Source organism: Crocodylus porosus, unplaced genomic scaffold (genome assembly GCF_001723895.1).
Source record: "Crocodylus porosus isolate Cpor-Errol unplaced genomic scaffold, CroPor_comp1, whole genome shotgun sequence".
NCBI classification, from domain to species: Eukaryota; Metazoa; Chordata; order Crocodylia; family Crocodylidae; genus Crocodylus; species Crocodylus porosus.
Window position 1 is genome coordinate 98,469,331 of NW_017728886.1, and position 13,393 is coordinate 98,482,723.

Below are 13,393 nucleotides of genomic sequence, written 5' to 3' on the forward strand. Positions count from 1 at the left end.
TGTGAGACTGTTTCAGGCTGGACATAAGGAAGAATTTCTTTACTGTCCGAGCCCCCAAGGTCTGGAACAGCCTGCCATTGGAGGTGGTTCAAGCATCTACACTGAACATCTTCAAGAGTAAATTGGATGCTTATCTTGCTAGGATCCTATGACCCCAGCTGGCTTCCTTCCCCTGGGGGAGGGGGGTGGACTCGATGATCTTCTGAGGTCCCTTCTAGCTCTAATGTCTATGAAATTCATGAAAATATCATGGACTAAATATAGATATTGGTTTTATGATGCATTATAACCTGCCTGACATCTGAGTCCCCAGGTCCCTCTCCACTATTTATGAGCTACATTAATTTCCCTTTCCGTCCCCCCAGCCTATCTCATCCAGTGACTCCTCAGTTTACATCTTCACTGACAGCCTGTCTTGCATGCATATACCTGTCCAGCCTCTGGCTTCTTTACAATTCATTCCATCCAGGAAGAACACAGACCAACTGCAGATGCTTCCTCAGCCTGATGAAGGGTATTTAAACCAGAAAGCTTGCAAAGAAGAATTTTTCCAACCAGCTGAGTTGGTCTAACAGAAGTTATCAGATTTACTGAAGAACCTGAAGAGAGGGCTTCACTTTACTCACACAACCAAAGGGGCTCTGACAAAACACTACAGAGTTTTGCTTTTAGAATCAATGTGTCTAATACTAGTGAATGAGTTCCTCTTACTATAAATATTCAGGTGCCATTTTTCCTTTTTTTCTTCTTGATCTCTAAAACGTAGAGCAGCCCGCTCCCAATTTCCTCTCCCTGACAATAGGTATGCCTGGAATCCTTGTAACATAGAACCTACCTGGCACAGGGGAAGTATTTAAAACTTTAGAAAAGTCTGGCAGGACATTTGGAAATGGGATGCTGATTGTACTCCCACTGTGGGGACTGGAGAAGCCACTAGAAGAAGGGGAGATGGAACAAAAGGAACGTTCTCCTTCAGAAGACCTCTTCTTCTCTGGAAGAGGTGGTTGGGGGTGCAGATTCATTCCGTGCTTCTGCTGAGTCGTGCTGTTCTGGCTGTTATGTCCAGTGGTCATTGTAAGAAAGTTGTGTTCCAAAAAGCCATTGTCTTCTTCACTTGCCAGTGGTGAGCTCATAGTTTTGGGAGAACTGTTGCTGTTGACCATGAAAGTAGCCTGTTTCTCCTCCAAGGAAGGGCTGCTGCCTACACTGGCTCCACCATAGTTCAGGTAAGTCCGGGCACTGGTTTTGGCAGAAGGTTCTTGTTGCTGCTCTGATGATGAATCTTCTTGGCTGCTCAAGGAGATAACTTGCAGGCCTGGGGATGGGAAATGGGACAAGAGCGAGTCTTCCTGCACAGAGCCTGAAAATTCTGAGGGCAAAAGATAACTTCCTGTTGGCCTGTTGTTACCCATCATTGAAAGCTGGGGTGAATGGGTGGGTCTTTGGCTGCTTAGCCAAGAGTGTTCAGTTACATGAGGGCTGTTCAAAAACAAAAAGACAAATCATTCCCATATGCATTGAGAGCATTTCATTTTACAATGCCTTCATTCCAGTTTTTTGCAGTATCAATAAATAAACTTAACCAAGACAACAATACTTCAAATTTCCATAACACTCTTCATACAAGGATTTTCAGAATGCTTTAATTACATCAGCTGTGCTATTCTATGAGGTATGTATTATCATACAAACAGGGAAACGGAGGGTGCCTCCAGATGTTTAGGGGTCTTGCTTTAACTCACAGTGCTTTACATAAAATGCCATGAGTTAGAGCTGACGTTCACCTGTTGGGTCGGGGTGAGGGCTCGAGCCTGCCTGCACTGGCCCTGACAAACAGGCGGAGGTACTCCCACAGCATCTGAGGAGGCAGCCAAGCCACCCCTCGCCCCAGGCTCCCTCCTTCCCCCCCCTCCCCCAAACTCCAAAGCTGTCCGCAGGGGACAGAGGAGCAGCAGCTGGGCTTGGCTTGGCTGGAGCTGGAAGGCGGGGGGCGGGTTGCAGAACACAGCCCCCTCATGTTGTGGGCCTCCCCAGGTACCCCATCTTGGAAATTAGGGGGAGCTGGGCTGGACCTGTGAGGTGAGGGGGTGCTCCCTTCCCCCACACCCCAGGCCTCTTTACAGCAGCGGCAGCAGCTCTGGCTAGGCTCGACCGGAACTGGAACAAGGTCGGGGTCAGAGTGGAACGGAGCCCCCTTGCCTCGCGGGCCTGGCTCAGCTCCTCCCAATACCCCAGCCAGGGTAGCTGGAGGTGAACTTTTGAGGCAAGGGTGCTCTATTCCACCCTGCCCCTACCTCCCAGCTCCAGCCAGGCCAAGCCCAGCTGGTAGCTGTTGTTGCTTTTTCTCCTGTGCCGAGAGCCCCAGGGGTGGTGCTGGGCTGGTGCTGGCAGGGTGTGAACACTAGCCCCCCTCCCCCACCCATGCAAAAAATGAACCCTTGAAGGAACACACATTCTCTAACACACTCTGTTTTAGAGCACCTTCATCTAATGCCTCATTTGATGGTAATTTTTTGTGCGATCAGCCATTTTAAAGGTGCTCTGCAGTTGTGCGTGTGTATTACATCATGGCTGTGGAGTGCTTTCAGGAGCCCAACAGCATGAAATACGTAACTTGTGTAAGTGCCCTGAGGCACCAAGCAGCTAAGGGATTTACCCAAGGTTATATCAGAAACAGCATCAGAAATAGAATCGAGGTGTCCATAGCTTAACCATAAGGTCATCCATTTATGAAAGGGGAAGCTTTAATTAGGGTCATATAAGAATGGCAAAGGAATAATACAGGACATGCAAGACATAGTGCAGAGCACCAGAGACATTATTTTTCTTTCCCCTATCGAACAAAATAGTCTAACACTGAAACTAGGATTCTTCCACCAGGGAAGAATTCCACATGTCAAAGTGCAGAACTGACCCAAGAAGCCCCTTTCAGTCCTTTGTTTCTTGTCCCAAAGTTTTGAAAGGTGAAAAGAGTCACAATTTATTCCATTTTCTAAAAGTCTAATGTGTGAAAACAGCTAAAAAGCTATGGAGAGGGGCTGCAGTCAAGGGAGAACAAACCTGTAATGCAGAGGCAAAGGGCTTGGGGGGAGGGAAGCATGGGGGAAGAGGGATGGAGTTAAGAATTTAAAAATACCAAGCAGGGATTTGGTTAAAAGGGCACTGTGGAAGTGGAAGCCAGGAGCTTTGTACATACCACAGTAACGGCACCACAACAGACAGAATGGGAATACAGAGAAGAAAACACCTATACACAAAAAAGCCAGAAAGCTGAAGAGTATTTTTAAAGCTGAAATGCAACCCCCACCCACCTGAAAAAAAAGAAAATGAACAAAGGAACAAATGTTTCAAGGTAAAGTTTAAAAATAGGGTCTTCAAATTTGATTCTGTAATGACTTCACATTACCAGTGCTGACAATGCCTGAGGCTGAGATTTTAATTCCAATTCCTAGTTATTTATAATGACAGGTTACATCTACTTTTCAGACAGTGATTGATTGTAACATTATTTATTGGGATTATTATGATTCACAGTCTCTCAAGCCAAAAACATCGTTACCTGAAGGACTAATTTAAAATTAGACCAGAAAAAAAGCAAAAAGAAATATAAGGTGGAATCAGTGCTACTCTGACAGGCTGCCTGCTAAGAGTTCAATACTTCAGTCAGTTCACATCAACTGTGCGAGTTCCAAAAACGATGGCAAAAGACAGGCAATTAGTCATGATTAGAAATATGAGAATTAGACACTCGGGTATATGGGAGGGAAGATCAACAGTAGGGCATGGAATTTTATAGTGGGCATGACCGCCAGCACTAGTACTGTACCTCACCTTTCCCTGTAGGAAACCCTGCAGGGGAAGAGCTAGGCAGTAGAGTACTGAACCTCTACTGACTGCAGTGTTCACAACTTTCTTTCATTTGTTTCTTCCTTTCCTGTTTGTTGTATCCGTTTTCTGCCTCTCATCTTACTTTTCCACTGTCAGTTGTTTGATCAATCGATTGATCTCTTTCTCTCTCTCCCTCTTTCCTTCTTTTTCTCTTTCTTTCTTTCTCTCTCTCTTTTCTTCTTTGTTTTAACATGTTACCACTGCTTGTTGCGAAGGGACTGATTCAAATCTCCAAGCAGTAGCACACATCAGCAGTGCACCAATAATAACCTATCAAAAACAAGCAGTTTTCAAAGCCAATTTGACAGCGGGAAGGAAATCAACTTTGTTTCTGCATCCACTCTTTCCTCCCAATACTTGAAATTCTCTGAACATTTTATCACAAGGAGAATATCTGCCACAGTGATAGAATTATATGCGCTGTTAACATTATTTTCTGAGCCAATACATTTTCAATATGAAATTTTATAGGATTTTCTCAAACACCTGCCAGTGAAACTGTCAAGGAGTTGTTAGCTTTCTGATAAATGCGTATGGGCCTGTAACCAAGTAACTGGAATTAAAAGGATTTGGCTCTTGATATATTTTGAAATTGAATGAGGCCTTTGTGGATCATTTCTGTAATATTCTAAAAATAGTCTACACAGCAGCTGCAATATAAGCATGCCATTTAAGATCATGATGGTCATGCAGGTAACCCTGGTTCTCCTAATCTCCCCTTGGCATCCAAGCTTTCTGATGCTCTCATTCATCATGTCTTGTCTATAACTTGGTTCCAGATTTTATGGCCCAGTACAACCACTCTGCACTAAGGGGCATAAAAGGGCCAGAAACTAGACTGCCTTACCCTTTGCTGCACCCATCTCATGGTATTAAGGAGGACGCCCTCACCAAGAACCCTGACTGGTTTCAGCAGGGGCTCTGCCTGCCTGAGGACTGCGAAAGCAGACTATTGTAACTTGATACTGGAAAGCTGTGTTCCCACTGAATATTGCTGGATTTGTGGGTGCTCAGCTCTCTTCAAAAACCAGACTGTTGCTCTCCGCAGGTACATTCTTCACTGTATTCTTACTTAAGTATTGTCCTAATCTGAATCTTGTCTACACTCAAAAACTCTGGCATGGGTATGGTGATGCTTTACACCTAAATTGGCTGGCCCAGCTGATGATATAGGTCAGATATTCTCATCCAGGGTGCCTCTGCACTCTTTGATACCTTTAGATCCTTTCAGTGGGGTTTGGGGGCTGCCATGTAACACTGGCACTGTTAGATGTATAAGCATGATTCACAAGATAAACCCAGAGATTTCAAATAGGAAACCATTGTGTTAAAACCATTCTGACCTGCTGTGGTCTTTCTGAAATCTTTGCAACAGAATTGCTCTACTATTTTTCTGTATTGAAAAAGTGAGTGAGCAGGTATTTTCTAATGGGTGCCTTAAGTTTTACAAGGGTTGCCTTGAGTTTACAAAGGCTGAGAACCACAGGTATAGGCTCAACCTGATGCGCCCCAGTCTTGGAGTACTAACACCCTGCAAGGCCTGATGACATGTGAAGACTGGCAACAGAATAATTAGATAGGCAGGTGGGAGAAAAGGCCCGGCAAGTTCCTACCTTTGTTCCTGTGGGATAGAGCTGTTATTTGAAATGGTGCATGTAGATGCAAAAGGCCGCTGACAGGAAGAAGCCATCTGTATGTCAGTCCTCAGTAAAGCAGGATTGGTGCCCATGGTACTGTCAGATGTCACAACAGTATGGTTAAGGCCTTCTTTGTAACTTCGAGATTCTGTAGCAAATGAATTGAAAGACATGTTTTGCTTTTTTTTAAATCAGTCTTCTGAGAACTCAACCACAGATTGCATAAAAGCATTTGCAAAATGCCCCTGTCCCTCCTGCTCAATGTAACAGGAGACGTGCTGTAGATTCTATACCTTTATTTAAAATCTTAGCTGTTGTCATTACGCTTAAAGTTCCAACTTTACCTTACCTTAATTGCTGTAAATTTCTAGCAAAGGAACAAGTGAGAGAGAGAGAGGGCAAATGGCACAGAACTGCACTACTTAAGTTGATTGTTTTACCGTCCAGGGCATGTTCTCTAACCCTCAAGATGTGAACAGATAAAAATAAACTATTTAAAATTCTTTCCCCCATTCTTCACTCCCCAACATAAGACAGAGATGTTTTAATTAGCAGCATGTACAACATCCTTTATCCATTCATCAGATACCTAAGCTTCCTATCACTTAGCTACTGAGGTACATCCTGTTGGTCTAGTCTTGTCCATTGAGAAAAGATAGTAGGACACAATTGAGGTTAAAGGGTACTTGAGAGGGACTTGGCAGATCTGTGTTTAGTTCTTGGGACTGCTGAAGGCTTTTTTCAACATCATTCATGATCCACCTCAGGGGTGTGGCTGCACCCCCCCTTTTGGATTGGACCACAGTGCTGGGGCCTCCGGGACTTTTAGAAGTTCCTAAAGCAGGTGAAAATACTTTATTTCTTCCTCTTCCTGCTCAAAGAACCATCCTCTCCCTGTCCCTTTCCTTCCCATCCCTGCCCCTCCTTCCCTTAGCTTCTGGTCATGAGAGCAGAGAAGCAACAGAGCCATTCCTGCCTGCTGTGAAAGCACTGTGCTCAGCTGGGGATGGGGACAAGGGCAACAGGGATGGATAGGGGGTCCCCCTTTCCCACACTGGGACTAGGCAGGATGGGAGAAACGCTTCAGGAACTTTCCAGTTGCCCTGTTACCACTGTCCCCTCCCTAGCTGAGCCCAGTCCCACTCCGCCTTGCTGGCTCTGAAACTTCTCTGCCCCTTCCCACCACCACCATGGAAAATGCAGCACGGACAGGCAGGGGAGGGGGGGGATGGGAGGGAAAGAGGTGCGGAGAGGGCCATCTTTGAGCATGAAGGGGAAGGAATGAGGTATTTTCACTTACTTGAGGGCTTTAAAAACTCCCCAGAGGCTCCCACAGTGTGATCTGTCCACACTGGTGGGTCAGAGAAGGGTGGGAGCAGGGGGTACTGATACACCTGCAATAAGGGTTGCCTATCCTGCACCCCACTTTAGGAAATGCTGGGTCCACCCCGAACCACTTACACAAAGGAAAACATGTAACCCACCTCGAACAGAAAGATGCCATTAGATAAGTGTGAGACTTATGTTCTTATTGTATACGTATGTCCACGCTGGCTTTAAAAGCTTAAGTGCTAGTTTCAAACTAATGTAATTTTAAAGCAACACAAAGCACTATGTGTAGACAAGCTCTTTGTTGAATCTGTAAAATTCTCATGTAGACAAGGCCTTGCACTCTGATCCTACAAACACTTCAGGATTTGAATAAGTTAACATGCATGAATAGTTCCACTGACCTCAACCTTTGTAAATTGGAGCCTAACTACAGAGATTGTATTATAATCTCCAGTTAACTGCTATCGCTTGAGCCCAGAGACGTAAAAGAAGTTGGAACATAATACGAAAAAAGCACACCCTGGGGAACAATCCAGCATTGGCTCTGGGGAACATTTAAGATGAACCAATAGATCTTTCCCATATCTAAATATTTATGATTCTGTGAAGAGGAAAAAGTAGAGGCTCTTATCCTTGTAAACTGAATTGCAGAACCAGCCTAAAGCACAATCTTTCTTTACCTTCAGTTCACAGCACAGCAAAGTGGTTATATCAATTGAAAAAGGTAGATGTAGGTACTTAAAAGAAATGCCTGAGATAACAAAAACTACAAAATCAATGCTTTGAGTGAAGACTATTTGGATTCTTAATGTAGTGCTCATACTGCAGGGAGTAGCAATGTGCTGACCCCCAAAATTTAATTTCAGAGAGAGAAAAAATGTATTCGCAATTACTATACTCATTGGAAAAATCAGGTCTACAAACTGAACTCTGAAGATATTTCCTACTTCTACGAAAAGGGGAAATTTGAAAATTCTGAATCCGCGCCTGCTGTAGAGCTGCAGAGTAGATTATGATCTTGTTTACACTGGTACAAATATGGCCAAATATCAAGCCTCTAATGTCAAAGCACTGTAGGCCCAATTCTACAGGGCTGATTTTGGCTTGGCTTCTGTTAGAATCAATAGGATCCATCTACACTAGTTTTTAAAGGTGCAATGTTACAGGTTCAAGCTGGATGGTTTTACTGTATATTAAAGTATAATTTCTTTGCTTCACCTATTGTTTTAGAAGGTGTTATCAGTAATTAGGCTGAACTACATAATTCAACCTAACATCACATCTTTAACATCTGCTGTAGATGAGACCTTCTAGACAAAGGTACACTGACATATAAGTTGCATATTAGATTGGCACCAATAAAAGGAAAATTAACATTACTGGCAGTTGGCTTTTTTTGGTCGGTGTAGCCAATAATGTCACCAATAAATGCTGTGTGCATGTGTGCAGCTGCAGCATGGGTGTGGCCAGGAATGCAGCCCAGCAGCTTGGAGAGCAGCCTCCTGACGGTAAGTCCGTGGAGGGGAAGGGATGGGGGAAGGAAGAGACATGGTGGGGCAGACTGAGGTACCCATGGTGAGGGAGGGGCTGGGGCAGGGGCAGGTGCTGCCCAGCCAGGGTGGTGAATGGACCCCCAGAGTGGGGTGGAGCTGTGGGCAGCTCGTCTGGAGGATGCAGGGGGAAGGTGGGCACAGCTCCCTGTCACTGTGCACACCCACAGGAGAGGCATAGGAGGCATGTGCCCCCCAGATTTGTGCACAGCCTCTTCAAGGTGGGGGCTGGGCTGGAGCTGCACTTGGGATGAGCAGCAGCGCTAGGAGGGGGATTGTGAGATGGGCTACAGCCAGCCCAAAATTTGCTGTGGCTCACATACTCAGGGCCACTGCCACCTGCTCCACCTCTGCCTACCCTGAGCACAGCCCTGGCCCAGCCTGCCTCCCACTTCTCCTCCCCCTCCCCCTCCCCCTACTAGGATGAGGCCAGCACAGCCCCTGGCCCCAAGCACACAGTGGGCAGTCTGCCCTTACCCTGCACACAAATCTGGGGGTACATGCCCCCCATGCCTCTGCCAGGGGTGCGTGGAGCAGTGGGGAGCTGCCCCTGCCTTCCTACCTTGCTCTCCGGATGAGGAGCCAGCAGCTCTACCCCATGCCCCACCCCACCCTGGGGTCCATTCACTACCCTGGCTGGGCAGTGCCTACCCCAGCCCCTTGCCCCACTCCTTTCCTCACTGTGGGGGGCCTCGATCTGCCCCTCCCACGCCCTTTCCCTTCCCTTCGCTTCCCCACACCCTTCACCACCACAGACTTACCAGCCAGATGCTGCTCTCCAAGCTGCTGGGCTGCACTCCTTTAAATAGGTTATCAGATCAGTATCGGCTGATATAGCAGTTAAGCAGCCATTGGTATTGTCCAAGAAAATCTTTATTGGTGCACCCTTACTTCAAAACCCAACTGTTCTTCCCCAAGCTAATAGGTGATGACTCCTGGTACAAGGCAATACCATGAAGATACTTGGCAAGCATAGCACTACACAGGGCTTGAAAGCCCATTTACATAGATTCTCCTGGCTGGCTGTTACACTTCAGTTCCGCAAAGAACCCGTGGGTGTCTTCAACCCTGCACATTGCAGGCTGGGAGCACAACAAGGGTAACTGTAGACAAGGCCTTAGGAATGCAGTAACAATAAATCTTAGGAGGAATGGAATTTATGAAACATTGCAAAGTTTATTCCACTCCAGTACCATATCAGCAAAGTGCAAACGGTCAATCCAAAGCAGTCAAATGCAACAAATAACCACATTTTTTAAAACTGATAACAATGTTTGTTAAAGGGCGAAAATCAGGGCTTCATCTTTCACTGCTTTGAGACTTTAGCAGTCATTTAGGCCTCTGTAAAGTGAACATATAAATGGATATAAAACACTGTTGCTTTGATTTAAGTAGCATTTTACATCAACCTTACATGGAAATAAAAAACTGAACAAGGTGAAAAGCAGCAGAGAATCAGCCTTTGCAATCTGCCAACACAGTGTGAACTCCTTTTATTCAGCTATTCCCATGTCTGGTCTCATAGAATCAAGAGGCACACCTCCACAAAAGCAGCTTTGTTTTTAATTCAATTAAAAACAAGCCTGCTGTGCAGTTCAGCTGCAACCTCTATTGTGTGATCTAGTGTCCACACTTACCCAACCAACTGTTAACCCTGTAGCTCAAGGGATAGTTCATCTACACAGTATTGTAATTTCTGTGAATTCTCATACTTGTGGTAAGAAACTGTGATAGCAACTGCTTGCCTGTAAAGCATTGGTGCTTGTAATAGAGTGCACCTGTTAAAGCTGTGCCCCTGGATCTCTTAACATGCTGACAAGTTAAAAGCCCAGGACTACTTCAGGTCAAATTTGCACAGTTTACAGATCTGAAAAACATGTTGTTTTATAATGATCAGTGCTACGACCTTAGAGGCACACTGGATTTTTTGGCAAAAACAGTAAGTTTGCAAGTAGATCCTAGGTAAGAACTGGGATAATACATGAGCCAGGACATAGCCTTTGTAATGCTAGAAAGAGTAAGAAGTAGTGGGTTCTTTTTGTTGCAACAGTATGTAGATGATTTTGAATAAACATAAGAAACTAGGAAGTGGTATGTTTTATGGACTCACTTTTCAGTGTAAACCCTTCTTTAAACAGAAAACACTAAATCTCTTCTCTGTGAAACATTTAAATACTCTCACTGCTATCCCAGGTTTCCACAATGGCAGAGGAGAGAAAAACAAGTTAGATTTAGCCATTCTTCCTCATGTATCAGCCCTAAAAATAATTCCTTTTCAACGTGACTGAATACAGAGCACAGATTCTGGCCTCTTTCAACTAGGGGTGCACAGATAAATATTCACCTGGCTGATACCAATAGTCAATTATTAACCAGCCGTATTGGCCAATACTGATCCAATAACTGATTTACAGGAATGCGGCTGGGCAGTGTGGAGAGTAGCTCCCTTCAGGCAAGTATGTGGAGGGGAAGGGGCATGGGAGGAGCAGACTGAGGCCCCCCCACAGTAAGGGAGGGAGTGGGACAGGAGCTGGGGGTGCTACCCAGCCAGGGCAGTGAATGGGACCTGGGGCCAGGACGGGGAGTAGGACAGAGCCATAGGTGGAACATCCAGGGGATCAGGTCCTGGTGCTTAAAAATGGTGGTGGTGGTGGCGACAGCAGCGCTTGAACTAAAGCTCGTCAAATGAGCTTTAATTCAAGTGCTGCCACCGCTATTTTAAGCGTGGGGATGCTTTTAACAAGAGCGGAACCGAGCAGGGAAAGGGTGGATGTGGGTTGCCTGCTGCAGGCTTGGGGTTCCCCACTCTGCTGCCTTTGCCTTGGGATCCCCAAGAGAGCCGCATGCCACCTGCCTACCTGGCAGTGGGAGGCACAACTCATCACCCCACTGCTGCTGAGCGGACATGGGATACACAGCCAGTGTGGACCTCCTGAGGGAAAGGCAGCAGGACGGAGAGGCCCAAACCCACAGTAAGCAGCTTGCATCTGCCCCATGCACAAATCTGGGGGAGCACATTCCCTCCATATGCCTTCCCTGGGGGGGTGCACACAGTGGTGGGGACCCGCTCTCCTGTGCCTCTGGGTGAGTCTCCTGAAGCTCTGTCCTGCTCCCTGCCTTGGCCCCATTCACTGCCCTACCTGGGCAGCACCCCTAGTCCCAGCCCCACTCGCTCTTTCACTGTGGGGGCCTCAATCTGCTCCCCACAACATCCCTTTCCTCCCCCATGCCCCTTCCCCTCCACAGACTTATCTGCAGTGCCCCACTCTCTATGCTGCCTGCCTGCATCCCTGACCATGTGCATGTGTGTGGCTGCACACATCCACACGGCATCTAGGGGCCCCGGCCAAAAGGCATATTGTATTTATTGGTGACATTATTGGCTACACTGGCCAGAAAACCATTTACATTTATCAGTGCTGATCTGACATGCAATTGATACATCAGTGCTCCTCTACTTGCAACTCTAAATTTCAGGCTGGATCCTCAGTTGTTCACACAAGTGAGAAGACTGTTGGGAGAACACTGAGCTGCCTTTCTACTCCTCCACATCCTGGATTGGTTGAGGACCTAAATGGCCTTTAGAACACGCCGGCATAGTCTAAAAGCTCGATGAAAAGACTCTAAAACAGCTCCCTAGTAATGAAAGAGCTGTAAAGGGACAAGAAGCCATGTGTGACGCTTGGAAATTTTTGGCAGCCAAGTCCACTATTCAATCAATACTTATTGGCTTGTTCAGGGAATGGTACAAAAACACTCCTAACAAAACACTTACAGGAAGCCATGTCAACTGATATTTACCCCCCAAAAGCCCCTATCAATGGTTGTATTTAGAACGCACATGGAAATGTAATCTGTGGCTTTTATCTTCCACTCATCAATATTCAAGCATATGAATTCATTCTTTTGCAAAGATTTCCTGTCAAACTTTCATCCACACAAAGTGAATTTAAAGCACTCAAGAGTGTACCAGAAAAGCTGGACTGGAGAAGATCCTGTATCCTGTAAAATATATTTCTGTTTTGGATATTTGTGTTCTACTGGAGGGGGAAAAAACCCCCAAATCTTTCCCACCCCCCTGTACAGAAAGACATATTTCATGAGCTGGTATTTATCTGCCTCTCCATACTACTTGTGTTAATGAAGAAGTATTTTCAGCCTTTCTTCTTCCCTTTGAAATATGTCTGAGAACAGAGAACAATATCCTTGGCATTTGGCACATAAACTTCATATCACTTTGTAGTTTGTTTCCCAGCTGGCTCCAACTCTGAAATGGCACTGCCAATGCACTGAACAGAACAACTGCCATGTGGAGATAACACAGGCATAAGGAGCAAGGGTAATAATATTATGCTTTAGTACTCCCACCCATAACTTGGAACTGCAGGAATTTCTATGACAGTGTCTCCTGTCACTGCTGATACAACCTTCCTTTAACCATGGGACCAAGTTAAAATGGCCACATTCCATTTCAAAGATTTAGTTTTAATACTTCATGCAACAAATTACTCCCTTCAATTGTCTGAACTCCTTGTGGGAAGCACTGAGACAGTTTAAGTATGGTGTGCACAAGTCCATCTTAGACTGTAAGAGAGGTGACAAAGCAAGGCAAGGATTTGAGAGGCACAGCTGGCTTCCAACTCCAGAAAGAAAGAAGAGAGGAGAGGAAGGAAGTGACTGAAAGTACTGAGGAACACAAGGTGCAGACAGAAAAGTAGCTCCCCATTGTAACTCAGAGCCATTTGCAGGAAGTGCCATGAGTTACAATGGTCCCCCGGGACCCAGCAGAAGTTTGCTGTTGGGTCCCAGGGACTGGGAAATCCAGCTGTTGTTTAGAGTGGTTGTGAGCCTGCAGCCACACTCCCCGTAGCAATGCTCCCCCCACCCACCCAAGGTCTGGCACTGTTTTCAGAATGGAAAGGGGAAAAGGGAGTATAGGGAGCTTGTTCTGGGAAGTTCCCAGATGGCACCGGGGGGGGGGGGGGG

General features: G+C 45.9%; 1 protein-coding gene across 13 annotated transcripts in view; it reads right to left on the minus strand.

The window, feature by feature from the left end:
• The window catches only part of TNS3 (tensin 3), a 342,744-nt gene that overhangs the window by 28,828 nt on the left and 300,523 nt on the right, over positions 1 to 13,393 (minus strand). For all 13 annotated transcript variants that reach the window (XM_019539604.1, XM_019539596.1, XM_019539585.1 and 10 more), the window contains 2 exons: positions 5,502 to 5,673; positions 836 to 1,479 (listed from right to left, as the gene is read on the minus strand). In XM_019539604.1, the coding sequence (XP_019395149.1) occupies positions 836 to 1,479; positions 5,502 to 5,673 (816 nt within the window). The remainder of the gene's footprint in view (positions 1 to 835; positions 1,480 to 5,501; positions 5,674 to 13,393) is intronic.